At 43.9% G+C, this 13,898-nt stretch overlaps 1 protein-coding gene across 3 annotated transcripts in view; it reads right to left on the reverse strand.

Annotated features, from left to right (window-relative positions):
- The window catches only part of slc12a5a (solute carrier family 12 member 5a), a 277,239-nt gene that overhangs the window by 182,919 nt on the left and 80,422 nt on the right, over nucleotides 1–13,898 (reverse strand). The window contains exon 1 of one of the 3 annotated variants that reach the window (XM_071336733.1): nucleotides 2,971–3,309. The exons of the other annotated variants lie outside the window; for them this stretch is intronic. Within the exon in view, the coding sequence (XP_071192834.1) occupies nucleotides 2,971–3,025 (55 nt within the window). The 5' untranslated portion in view covers nucleotides 3,026–3,309. Of the gene's footprint in view, nucleotides 1–2,970; nucleotides 3,310–13,898 lie in introns of those variants that run through there. 3 annotated transcript variants of the gene reach the window in all.

Genomic DNA, 13,898 nt, shown 5'->3' on the forward strand with positions numbered 1-13,898 from the left:
ACAATCCCTGTTCAACACAATCCCTGTTCAACACAATCCCTGTTCAACACAATCCCTGTTCAACACAATCCCTGTTCAACACAATCCCTGTTCAACACAATCCTGTTCAACATAATCCTGTTCAACACAACCCTGTTCAACACAATCCCTGTTCAACACAATCCCTGGTCAACACAATCCCTGTTCAACACAACCCTGTTCAACACAACACTGTTCAACACAATCCTGTTCAACATAATTCTGTTCAACACAACCCTGTTCAACACAATCCCTGGTCAACACAATCCCTGTTCAACACAACACAGTTCAACACAACACAGGTCAACACAACACTGTTCAACACAATCCCTGTTCAATACAACCCAGGTCAACACAACACTGTTCAACACAACACTGTTCAACACAACCCTGTTCAACACAATCCCTGTTCAACACAATCCCTGTTCAACACAACACTGTTCAACACAACACTGTTCAACACAACACTGTTCAACACAACACTGTTCAATAAAACCCTGTTCAACACAACCCTGTTCAACACAACACTGTTCAACACAACACTGTTCAACACAACACTGTTCAACACAACCCTGTTCAACACAACCCAGGTCAACACAATCCTGTTCAACACAACACAGTTCAACACAACACAGGTCAACACAACACTGTTCAACACAATCCCTGTTCAATACAACCCAGGTCAACACAACACTGTTCAACACAACACTGTTCAACACAACCCTGTTCAACACAATCCCTGTTCAACACAATCCCTGTTCAACACAACACTGTTCAACACAACACTGTTCAACACAACACTGTTCAATACAACCCTGTTCAACACAACCCTGTTCAACACAACACTGTTCAACACAACACTGTTCAACACAACACTGTTCAACACAACCCTGTTCAACACAACCCAGGTCAACACAATCCTGTTCAACACAACACAGTTCAACACAACACAGGTCAACACAACACTGTTCAACACAATCCCTGTTCAACACAACACTGTTCAACAAAATCCCTGTTCAACACAACACTGTTCAACACAACACTGTTCAACACAACCCTGTTCAACACAACCCTGTTCAACACAACCCTGTTCAACACAACCCTGTTCAACACAACCCTGTTCAACACAACCCTGTTCAACACAACCCAGGTCAACACAACACTGTTCAACACAACACTGTTCAACACAACCCTGTTCAACACAACCCTGTTCAACACAACACTGTTCAACACAACCCAACACTGTTCAACACAACCCAGGTCAACACAACACTGTTCAACACAACACTGTTCAACACAACACTGTTCAACACAACCCAGGTCAACACAACACTGTTCAACACAACCCTGTTCAACACAACCCTGTTCAACACAACCCTGTTCAACACAACCCAGTTCAACACAACCCTGTTCAACACAACACTGTTCAACACAACCCAGGTCAACACAACACTGTTCAACACAACACTGTTCAACACAACCCAGGTCAACACAACACTGTTCAACACAACACTGTTCAACACATCCCTGTTCAACACAACCCAGTTCAACACAACACTGTTCAACACGACCCAGGTCAACACAACACAACACTGTTCAACACAACACTGTTCAACACAACACTGTTCAACACAACACTGTTCAACACAACCCTGTTCAACACAACCCTGTTCAACACAACCCTGTTCAACACAACACTGTTCAACACAACCCAACACTGTTCAACACAACCCAGGTCAACACAACACTGTTCAACACAACACTGTTCAACACAACACTGTTCAACACAACACTGTTCAACACAACCCAGGTCAACACAACCCAGGTCAACACAACACTGTTCAACACAACACTGTTCAACACAACACTGTTCAACACAACACTGTTCAACACAACACTGTTCAACACAACACTGTTAAACACAACACTGTTCAACACAAGCATGTGAACAGGTAAAAAACTAAACAACAGGTTCTTTAGGTATTGATCCAAATCCCTCTTTTCCACACTGCTGTGGTGACGTATAGGAGACGAGCCGGGACTCGTTTTGACAGCTGGGGCAGATGGATGAGCAGCGAGCGACGGCGGGTTGGCATCTCCGTTAGCGAGCGTCGGTGTGTGTTGTGTGCCCACACTTTCTCAGGCACTGGGCGCCATATGTATTTTGAGTGTTTACGGAGTCGTGGTGGTGGAGAGGGACGGGTTGGGAGGTTTGGGGAGCATTGCACCCAAGCAGTGTGTGTCTGTGTGTATATCTGTGTGTGTGTGTGTCTGTGTGTCTGTGTATCGGTCTGTGTGTATCTGTGTGTCTGTGTGTGTGTGTGTATCTGTGTACATGTGTGTGTGTATCTGTGTATGTGTGTATCTATTGTCTGTGTATCTGTGTGTCTGTGTATCTGTGTGTCTGTGTCTTTATCTGTGTGTGTGTGTGTGTGTGTGTGTGTGTGTCTATCTGTGTGTCTGTCTGTGTGTGTATCAGTGTGCTGTAATTTCCGTACGTTCACCAGTCCGTCGTATTTGGAGAGAAACCCATTACTATCTGTGTGTGTCTGTGTATCTGTGTGTGTGTGTGTGTGTACGTGTGCGTGTGTATCTGTGTGTCTATCTGTGTGTGTATCAGTGTGCTGTAATTCCCGTACGTTCACCAGTCCGTCATATTTGGATAGAAACCCACTACTATTCCTGTCACAGCAGCAGCAAAGAGGAGAAGCATCACCCCAAGCAGGCAGGCAGGTAAGAGCATTATGCAGCAACACACTCACACTTGAATGTCCATCCGTTCGCTACCTTCTGGCTGTGTGAGTCTGTATGCACCGCACAAATGTGTGAGTATGTATGAGTATAGATATATTGGATTCATGTATGTGAGCTTGTGTGTGTTTGATGAGCTTATGTGTGTGGGTTTGTGCATCTGTGTGCGTGTGCGTTTGTGAGACAGATTCCATCACTCACCCTGGCTGTTGGGTCCCCCGTCCCCCTCTTCTGTGTCAGTTAGGTTGTTAAGCATCCTCGCTCCTCTATAACGGCTCTATAGGAGGGATACTACAACGCTACCAGCCCTTCTCTTACTCCTGGCTTCTCCTTCACCAGGTGTCCTCCTCCACTAAACCTTTGACAATGCAGAACAAATGTAGTAGAAGGAGATGCTCTCCTCTGGTCCTGCCTCCCCTATGTGATGCTAAGCAGAGGAGCGAAGAGAGGCGGGCGAAAAATAGGGAGCGCTTTTTTCTCTCTCCCTTTGCAGATCCTCCTCTCGTCGTCGCTTGTAAGCTCTCTCTCTCTCTCTCTCTCGTCGCTTGTAAGCTCTCTCTCTCGTCGTCGCTTGTAAGCTCTCTCTCTCTCTCTCTCTCTCTCTCTCTCTCTCTCTCTCTCTCTCTCTCTCTCTCTCTCTCTCTCTCTCTCTCTCTCTCTCTCTCTCTCTCTCTCTCTCTCTCTCTCTCTCTCTCTCTCTCTCTCTCTCTCTCTCTCTCTCTCTCTCTCTCTCTCTCTCTCTCTCTCTCTCTCTCTCTCTCTCTCTCTCTCTCTCTCTCTCTCTCTCTCTCTCTCTCTCTCTCTCTCTCTCTCTCTCTCTCTCTCTCTCTCTCTCTCTCTCTCTCTCTCTCTCAAAAAGAGAGACACACACACACACACACATACACACTCCTTCTTCACCCCAACATAATCAGTGTAATTTCGCCAAATTGATCATGTATTCAAAGGGTATTATTGGCTATCCCTCCCTCTCTCCTCCCTCTTTCTTTCTCTCCTCTTCTCCCTTTCTTTTCCTCAGTCTTTTGCCTCTCCCTCTCTTCACAGCTGTCATATGGAAAGGTGATTGGAGAGGGAGGACTCAGCAGTGTTTGAAGAGTGAGCTTTAGCCTTCCTGGGCTCTCTGCCTCTCAGCTCTGGTGTTCCTTCTCTGTGTCGCCTTAATAAACTGTGGCTCGCAAGCGCTAGTCGCTTTAATGTCAGATGCAAGCAGCACGTTATGTTACCAGATTTTTTGAACAAGCACAATCAATATAATCTGGGTTCAGCATGGTTATAGACAATAAGGACGCAGGTGCTCATGCTGAAACACACACACACACACACACACACACACACACACACACACACACACACACACACACACACACACACACACACACACACACACACACACACACACACACACACACACACACACACACACACACACACACACACACACACACACACACAAAGGGGGTCGACATGTATGTATTCTTAATCCTGTCCTTTTGATACTTTCCTTTAAATATAGAGAGCTTTCTACCAACCTAGAGGGGTCTGTACACAGTACTATACTTAAGTGTAGAATCTTATACAGTACGTGGTGAGTGATGAAAGACTCTTGTGTGTGTAGTTGTTGAGACAGAAAGAACATCTTGTCCTTTCAAGAAAGGGGTGACTCATACATAGATGAGGAAGATACATAGATTCGTCTGTGTGTGTGTGTGTGTGTGTGTGTGTGTGTGTGTGTGTGTGTGTGTGTGTGTGTGTGTGTGTGTGTGTGTGTCTGTCACAGGTTGTGATACCACTCCAGAGATAAGAAAGCACTTCATCTTTAACAAGTCTGGGTACCACAGATGCACTCAACCCATTTCTATTAAAACAACTCCTCATTTGGAATCACGAGGGATACAGTGATTACGAAGCAGTGTTTAAAATGGCTCTCACCGTGGACACAGTACGCGTTTAATCGACAACAGCTTCCATTTTGTAATGTGTGTGTTTTTGTTTTGTGTTTATGGATCCCATTAACACCCTGGAAAACGGTGTGAATTTTTACTGAGTCGCCTACCGTGGTTGAACAAATAGGAATGACAGAAAAGATCTTCATGAAGATATCGCGTCGGGCCGAAACAACGGCATTTACCTGTGACTGTGTTCATGACACAGCACTGTCTCTTGTGCCTTATTGATTAGAGAAGACATCAATTAAGAAGTAATACAGGAAGTAATACAGGAAGTAATACAGGACTATGTCTAGCCAACCATCCAATCAAAATCAATGATGATGTGTGATTTACCCAATGATCGATCATTAATTATTGAGTATAACACAAATTTAGGTAGATATTTGTTTAATCTCTGAGTATTGTGAGACCTATGGGACTGTAATACTCAACCACTAAACAACACTGGCCTATCCATGGAGGTTAACCAATTTCCCCTTTCACACTCCATATCAACCTGGTCCAACTCCCTATTTCTCCCCCCTTGGTCCTGACCCTTCGATGTTTGCAGATCTGAGGGGTCTGGATAGGTAGAATTAGTGTAGTGGTAGAGCTCCCTCCTATTGCTGAGTTGGTCCCTTGGTTTACAGCTCAATGTATAATTGTTGAATCGTTGCCACAGTCACTAACGCAGTGTCACATCTGGGACATCTGGTGATAAGAATCATCTACAGAATTTACAGAGTAATAAAAAGGAGCGAGGAGTTATGCTGCCGCTGTGGAAAATGAAATGACTGCGGTGGTCTTCACCTACATGAACAATTCCTTAGATGCCATCCCATTTCCCCCGGAGCTAATCCCACTGGATCAAACCACTGTCTCTCTCTGGTAAAGATTCAATGGATGATATCATCTGTCTTAACCCCCCTCCGAACCAATTCATTCTCAACGGCCTTCAGTCCTATAGGTTCAGTACATACTTCATTAGACAGCATCCGTCTTGTTGTCTATACAACCATGGCAACCCCAACCAACCCCAGTCAACCCCAGCCAGCCCCAGTCAACCCCAGCCAACCCCAGCCAACCTCAGCCAACCCCAGTCAACCTCAGCCAACCTCAGCCAACCCCAGTCAACCTCAGCCAACCCCAGTCAATCCCAGTCAACCTCAGCCAACCCCAGTCAACCTCAGCCAACCCCAGCCAACCCCAGCCAACCCCAGCCAACCCCAGCCAACCTCAGCCAACCCCAGTCAACCTCAGCCAACCTCAGCCAACCTCAGCCAACCTCAGCCAACCTCAGCCAACCCCAGTCAACCCCAGTCAACCTCAGCCAACCCCAGCCAAACTCAGCCAACCGCAATGGACCCTTTTACTCCATTAAGCCAACCCCTTTGACGAAAGACTGTGCCAAAAGTCTGGTTTTGGGTCAGATGAACTGTTGTGAAGAAGAAAAGTGCAAGCCCCACAGGAAGAATAGTATTGGGTAACCTGCCCTTGGGCACTCCAGCACTCCAATCAATAGGTAGAGTTGTTGAACACGGGGCATAACAGGATCAGGTGGCATCAACAAAGCTGTGGCGTTTGGCGTTGGGCTCGTGGAGAGACGGGTGCAGGGATCAAAACATTGTCAACGCAAGCTCATGAGGGACGAGAAGCTTGTCTGTCAGACAGAGAACGCATTCTATGTTTAGCACGTTTGAGTGCGATGGGGGATGAGTCAGAAGAGTCCCTAGGAGTCGCTCTGTGTGTATGTGTGTTTGTAGGAGGGTGTGGGAGTGTGAGTGCGTGTGCATGCATATGTGGATGTTTTTGTGCGTGTGTGCGTGCGTGAGCATGTGTGTTTGCGTGCATGCATACCCATGTGCGTATGTGTGCATACCCATGTGTGTATGTGTGTGTGCATACCCATGTGTGTATGTGTGTGTGCATACCCATGTGTGTTTGTGTGTGTGCATACCCATGTGTGTATGTGTGTGTGTGTACGTTAGCATGTGTGGTGCACTATGAGCGGCCATCATCAACAATGTCAGTGGCTCCATTAGGACCCATTTTTTAACCCTGTCAGAGCACCTTCAAGACAAACGCACCATTCCAAACTCCTCGTAGAGTTGACAAACATACCATTCCAAACTCCTCGTAGAGTTGACAAACGTACCATTCCAAACTCCTCGTAGAGTTGACAAACACACCATTCCAAACTCCTCGTAGAGTTGACAAACATACCATTCCAAACTCCTCGTAGAGTTGACAAACACACCATTCCAAACTCCTCGTAGAGTTGACAAACATACCATTCCAAACTCCTCGTAGAGTTGACAAACATACCATTCCAAACTCCTCGTAGAGTTGACAAACATACCATTCCAAACTCCTCGTAGAGTTGACAAACATACCATTCCAAACTCCTCGTAGAGTTGACAAACGCACCATTCCAAACTCCTCGTAGAGTTGACAAACATACCATTCCAAACTCCTCGTAGAGTTGACAAACACACCATTCCAAACTCCTCGTAGAGTTAACAAACACACCATTCCAAACTCCTCGTAGAGTTGACAAACGCACCATTCCAAACTCCTCGTAGAGTTGACAAACATACCATTCCAAACTCCTCGTAGAGTTGACAAACGCACCATTCCAAACTCCTCGTAGAGTTAACAAACGCACCATTCCAAACTCCTCGTAGAGTTAACAAACGCACCATTCCAAACTCCTCGTAGAGTTAACAAACACACCATTCCAAACTCCTCGTAGAGTTAACAAACGCACCATTCCAAACTCCTCGTAGAGTTAACAAACGCACCATTCCAAACTCCTCGTAGAGTTGACAAACACACCATTCCAAACTCCTCGTAGAGTTGACAAACACACCATTCCAAACTCCTCGTAGAGTTGACAAACGCACCATTCCAAACTCCTCGTAGAGTTGACAAACGTACCATTCCAAACTCCTCGTAGAGTTAACAAACGTACCATTCCAAACTCCTCGTAGAGTTAACAAACGTACCATTCCAAACTCCTCGTAGAGTTGACAAACGCACCTTTCCAAACTCCTCGTAGAGTTGACAAACGCACCATTCCAAACTCCTCGTAGAGTTGACAAACATACCATTCCAAACTCCTCGTAGAGTTGACAAACACACCATTCCAAACTCCTCGTAGAGTTAACAAACACACCATTCCAAACTCCTCGTAGAGTTGACAAACGCACCATTCCAAACTCCTCGTAGAGTTGACAAACACACCATTCCAAACTCCTCGTGGAGTTGACAAACACACCATTCCAAACTCCTCGTAGAGTTAACAAACGCACCATTCCAAACTCCTCGTAGAGTTAACAAACGCACCATTCCAAACTCCTCGTAGAGTTGACAAACACACCATTCCAAACTCCTCGTAGAGTTGACAAACGCACCATTCCAAACTCCTCGTAGAGTTGACAAACGCACCATTCCAAACTCCTCGTAGAGTTGACAAACATACCATTCCAAACTCCTCGTAGAGTTGACAAACGCACCATTCCAAACTCCTCGTAGAGTTGACAAACGCACCATTCCAAACTCCTCGTAGAGTTGACAAACATACCATTCCAAACTCCTCGTAGAGTTGACAAACGCACCATTCCAAACTCCTCGTAGAGTTAACAAACGCACCATTCCAAACTCCTCGTAGAGTTGACAAACGCACCTTTCCAAACTCCTCGTAGAGTTGACAAACACACCATTCCAAACTCCTCGTAGAGTTGACAAACACACCATTCCAAACTCCTCGTAGAGTTGACAAACGCACCATTCCAAACTCCTCGTAGAGTTGACAAACGCACCTTTCCAAACTCCTCGTAGAGTTAACAAACGCACATTTCCAAACTCCTCGTAGAGTTGACAAACGTACCATTCCAAACTCCTCGTAGAGTTAACAAACGTACCATTCCAAACTCCTCGTAGAGTTGACAAACGCACCTTTCCAAACTCCTCGTAGAGTTAACAAACGTACCTTTCCAAACTCCTCGTAGAGTTAACAAACGTACCATTCCAAACTCCTCGTAGAGTTGACAAACGCACCATTCCAAACTCCTCATAGAGTTAACAAACATACCATTCCAAACTCCTCATAGAGTTAACAAACGCACCATTCCAAACTCCTCATAGAGTTGACAAACGCACCATTCCAAACTCAACATAGGGCTCTTATTTAAATGAACTTTAAAGCCCAGCTCTAAACAGAGCAGGAATGAGAATCATTTGTTGAATAATGTTTTTGTAAACAGGTCCATGGAAGAGGTCATACAGACCGAGTCCCACTACTCAAGGCTCCTGCTCCATAATGAAGAGAAAGACATTGGTCGATTAAAAAAACATATCATTCAGAGTAGAATCAGATGACATCTGGTGACCTTGTGTCGGGTCTAGGAAGGTATGGAGTGACACAAGGTGGAAACAGTGGGAAAACCTTAAAGTACATGATGTATACATGATGACGTGTGTTAAAATACACTGAACAAAAGTATAAATGCAACATGCAACAATTTTAAAGATTTTATTAGGTTACAGTTCATATAAGGAAATCAGTCAATTGAAATAAATTCATTAGGCCCTAATCTATGGATTTCACATGACTGAGAATAAAGATATGCATCTGTTGGTCACTGATACCTTAAAAAAAGGTTGAGGCGTGGATCAGAAAACCAGTCAGTGACCACCATTTGCCTCATGCAGCGCGACACATCTGCCTTGCATTGAGTTGATCAGGCTGTTGATTGTGGCCTGTGGAATGTTGTCCCACTCCTCTTCAATGGCTGTGAGAAGTTGCTGGATATTGGCGGGAACTGGAACACGCTGTCTTACATGTCGATCCAGAGCATCCCAAACATGCTCAATGGTTGGTGACATGTCTGGTGAGTTTGCAGGCCCTGGAAGACCTGGGACATTTGTGTACAGATCCTTGTGACATGGGACTGTGCATTATCATGCTGAAACATGAGGTGATGGCGGGGGATGAATGGCACAATAATGGGCCTCAGGATCTCATCACGGTATCTCTGTGCATTCAAATTGCCATCAATAAAATGCAATTGTGTTTGTTGTACGTGGTGGAAACGGACAAGGTGGAAACAGAGGGGAAACCTAAATGTACATGATGTATACATGATGACGTGTGAGTTAAAATATATATCTATATACACATACAGTATATACTAAAGACCTCCTTTGCGTGTACAGTACATTTCTGCATATAACACACAAGAGCCTCCACTAATTAAGCCTATATTCAACAAACTCAACTTTGTTGTGCCGTGAACGCATAGGAAATAAAAAATACATTTGATTAAGCCAAATATACATAGACACAATTCCAAAAGTGAAATATTAAAACAACTAAAATAAACCTTATGTAAGATTTATGTGAACTAAGTGTTATATTGCAGTGATTTCAGAAAAGCCACTTTATCATCCTACAAGTCAAACGGCACTTCTCATAATGAGCTCTCTCTCCAATTAGATTTCCCCTGTCTCATTCCCGTCTCTACTGTAGATCTGTAAAGGCCTTTGGAGATAGAACAGTCTAATACCCTTCTTCACAAAGCTTCACAGGGCTCATACTGTTGCACTACAGTTACACATATAAACTACACCGACCTTTTTATTAAAACAACTGTTCTAATCTGGCTGTGTATTGGGGCAGACCAATAGTGAAACGTGTAGTACGGTAACCTTGTTTCCTTCAACCAACCAAAGGAATTTCTCCATAAGGTGAACGTCATTTTAGTTTCACCGTCTTGATACCTTTGCATTCAAGGCGCTCCACTGGTTTACCTATTGCTGCCAAATTAAATAACAAGGTTATATCCGCTGTGTAAATTGTCTTTATTAAATCGACCCACACTGAAATTTGTCCTTCACTCTGAAAAACAATATCGAATGGATGGGCTTCATACTTACAGCTACTACAAAACATGCAATACAGTAGTCATGTCGTGACTACAAAGTAGAAAATGCAATATTTTAGGCGGTCATCATTTTACATGTAAAACTTATGCAGTATCCACTTTGAGAGAGTCGTCGTCAAGGGGGTTGTGCCAGACTGAATCAATTTGATACTGTCAATGAACGCCTCTGTGAATTTGTTCCTCGACCCCCTAGACAGCTAGCAACACTATGTGTGAGGAATTGGCCATGGACTGAGAAAGTCGTCAACACATCGTGATGGTAGGCCTATGGTATTAAATAACTTGACCAAGTAAGTAACTAAACTTCTATCGCAGGGGTTGAGTCATTAATCTCCCAATAGCCTGGACAGTGTAGAAACATATGGCAACGCTTTGATTCAGAGGCAACGTCCAAAGAAGAGTATCTCCTGCAGCCGTGGTCTCTGACGGGAAGCTGCTTGGGTCGAGTTAGCGGGGGGAGGCTTTTCACAGTGCATGGCATTAAAAAGGTGAACCTGACAGAACTATTGAGCTATGGTGCCGAAACCACCTGGAACATTCCAGATAAAGACGTAGTGGGTGGATAGAAAATGGCGACGTGTAGCCGTCCTCGTCGAGGAACTAAACGGTCACACTCTCAGCGGATCAGACCCACTGAGAGTGGAGAGAGATATTTCAAGTGGTTTGTCTTCTGAAGTGACTGCGATATGTGAGAGTAATACTTTTGTGTTCAACTGACTAGGTTTCCAATTGCAATACCAACACGGTTTTTGTATTACATTACAGCGCCACACAGTCTCATGGGGCTGGTTAACGGAGCGTCTTCCTTCCATCAGCACACTAGTCATTTATTCCCCCTTTTAATTTATTCCAATTTAGGCACAGAGAGCGGGAACAGTGTTGAACTATTTGACCCCGTTTTCCCTCAGAAGAAAAGAGTGTCGAAAGAGAGCAAATTCTGCTACCCAGATGAGGGATATCAGTAGAAATCAGAGGATTTGGACATTACAGTATGTGGGACTATCTCCTCTTAGAAGTATGTGGTCACTAAATCTACAGAAAATATACACACTAGACATTCAATAAACAGAAAGGTCTTTTGTTGAAAGGAGATGACCGAATCATCCTGCATAATACAGATCAATGTTTGGGACATATAAACCACATCAGAGGGATTACCTGTGTCAGAGAATTGGCAGCCCTATTGTTAGCTTAGTGGTAATTGGCAGCCCTATTGTTAGCTTAGTGGGCTAATTGGCAGCCCTATTGTTAGCTTAGTGGGCTAATTGGCAGCCCTATTGTTATCTTAGTGGTAATTGGCAGCCCTATTGTTAGCTTAGTGGTAATTGGCAGCCCTATTGTTAGCTTAGTGGTAATTGGCAGCCCTATTGTTAGCTTAGTGGTAATTGGCAGCCCTATTGTTAGCTTAGTGGTAATTGGCAGCCCTATTGTTAGCTTAGTGGTAATTGGCAGCCCTATTGTTAGCTTAGTGGTAATTGGCAGCCCTATTGTTAGCTTAGTGGTAATTGGCAGCCCTATTGTTAGCTTAGTGGTAATTGGCAGCCCTATTGTTAGCTTAGTGGTAATTGGCAGCCCTATTGTTATCTTAGTGGTAATTGGCAGCCCTATTGTTATCTTAGTGGTAATTGGCAGCCCTATTGTTATCTTAGTGGTAATTGGCAGCCCTATTGTTAGCTTAGTGGTAATTGGCAGCCCTATTGTTAGCTTAGTGGTAATTGGCAGCCCTATTGTTAGCTTAGTGGTAATTGGCAGCCCTATTGTTAGCTTAGTGGTAATTGGCAGCCCTATTGTTAGCTTAGTGGTAATTGGCAGCCCTATTGTTAGCTTAGTGGTAATTGGCAGCCCTATTGTTAGCTTAGTGGTAATTGGCTGCAATAATGAGGAAGAAGAAGAAAACTACAGAGCACACAAATATAAATACCTCCTGAGACCACGAAAACAGTATAGGACCCTAGGGTTATTTATACACAGAAGAAATGATACCTCATTAGTACTTTTTGCTAGTTGATACATGCAAGTAGATACTGAAGACTGATACTGTTAGAATTTCAAATGAGATTTCCATTGTGAGTGGGAAATAATATTGTTATATTTTACTGCACACCCTGCTGTTCAGTACGGAAGGTTCCAGAATGTAAGCCACCCTGTGTTGTTCAGGACGGAAGGTTCCAGAAGGTAAGCCACACTTTGTTGTTCAGTATGAAAGGTTCCAGAAGGTAAGCCACACTGTGTTGTTCAGTACGGAAGGTTCAGGAAGGTAATACCCACTGTGTTGTTCTGTACTGAAGGTTCCAGAAGGTAATACCCACTGTGTTGTTCTGTACTGAAGGTTCCAGAAGGTAATACCCACTGTGTTGTTCTGTACTGAAGGTTCCAGAAGGTAATACCCACTGTGTTGTTCAGTACTGAAGGTTCCAGAAGGTAATACCCACTGTGTTGTTCAGTACTGAAGGTTCCAGAAGGTAATACCCACTGTGTTGTTCAGTACGGAAGGTTCCAGAAGGTAATCCCCACTGTGTTGTTCAGTATGGAAGGGTCCAGAAGCTAATCCCCACTGTGTTGTTCAGTCCGGAAGTTTCCAGAAGGTAATCCCCACTGTGTTGTTCAGTATGGAAGATTCCAGAAGGTAATAGCCACTGTGTTGTTCAGTACGGAAGGTTCCAGAAGTCCAGCATCAACACTAAAGGCCACATTTTCATCAAGCAAAAGAGCACATATCGGCGCAAAGAAAAACATAAAACTCAATCTCCAGGAAAGGTTTTTATTTAAGGTTCTTCAAAGTTTTTCATTAAAAAAGGTTCTTCAAAGTTTTTCAGAGTTATACGTGTTTTTAGTGAGTTGCAGTACATAAACTCAAATAGAATCATGTACTTTCCTTTCTAGTTGAAATAATAACTAACTCACTGCTCACTACCATTTGCTTGTGCAAAATGTCACCCTTTAATTTAAAAATACATGAATAGCTCCTGCAGTCTGGTGTGATCAATGACTGTTTTATAATTACACTATGGCACATCACAGGAAATGTGGAACAAAATCTACTGAGCCCTGAGAACTATCACATAGTCACAATGTTGTACTGCAGGTGTGCAAACTTATGGGGTGCTTCAAATCCGGTCACTGATTATGTTATGTGATGAATACGTTTTGTACAGAAATTTCATTGAACAATCACTTGTTACTAGGTCTGAATGGAATCTACTCTACAGCTCATTGGAGCTGCTAAATGATCTATCAACATAACGGAATTTGAAAT

This window comes from Salvelinus alpinus, chromosome 12, assembly GCF_045679555.1.
Source record: "Salvelinus alpinus chromosome 12, SLU_Salpinus.1, whole genome shotgun sequence".
Taxonomy (NCBI): Eukaryota; Metazoa; Chordata; class Actinopteri; order Salmoniformes; family Salmonidae; genus Salvelinus; species Salvelinus alpinus.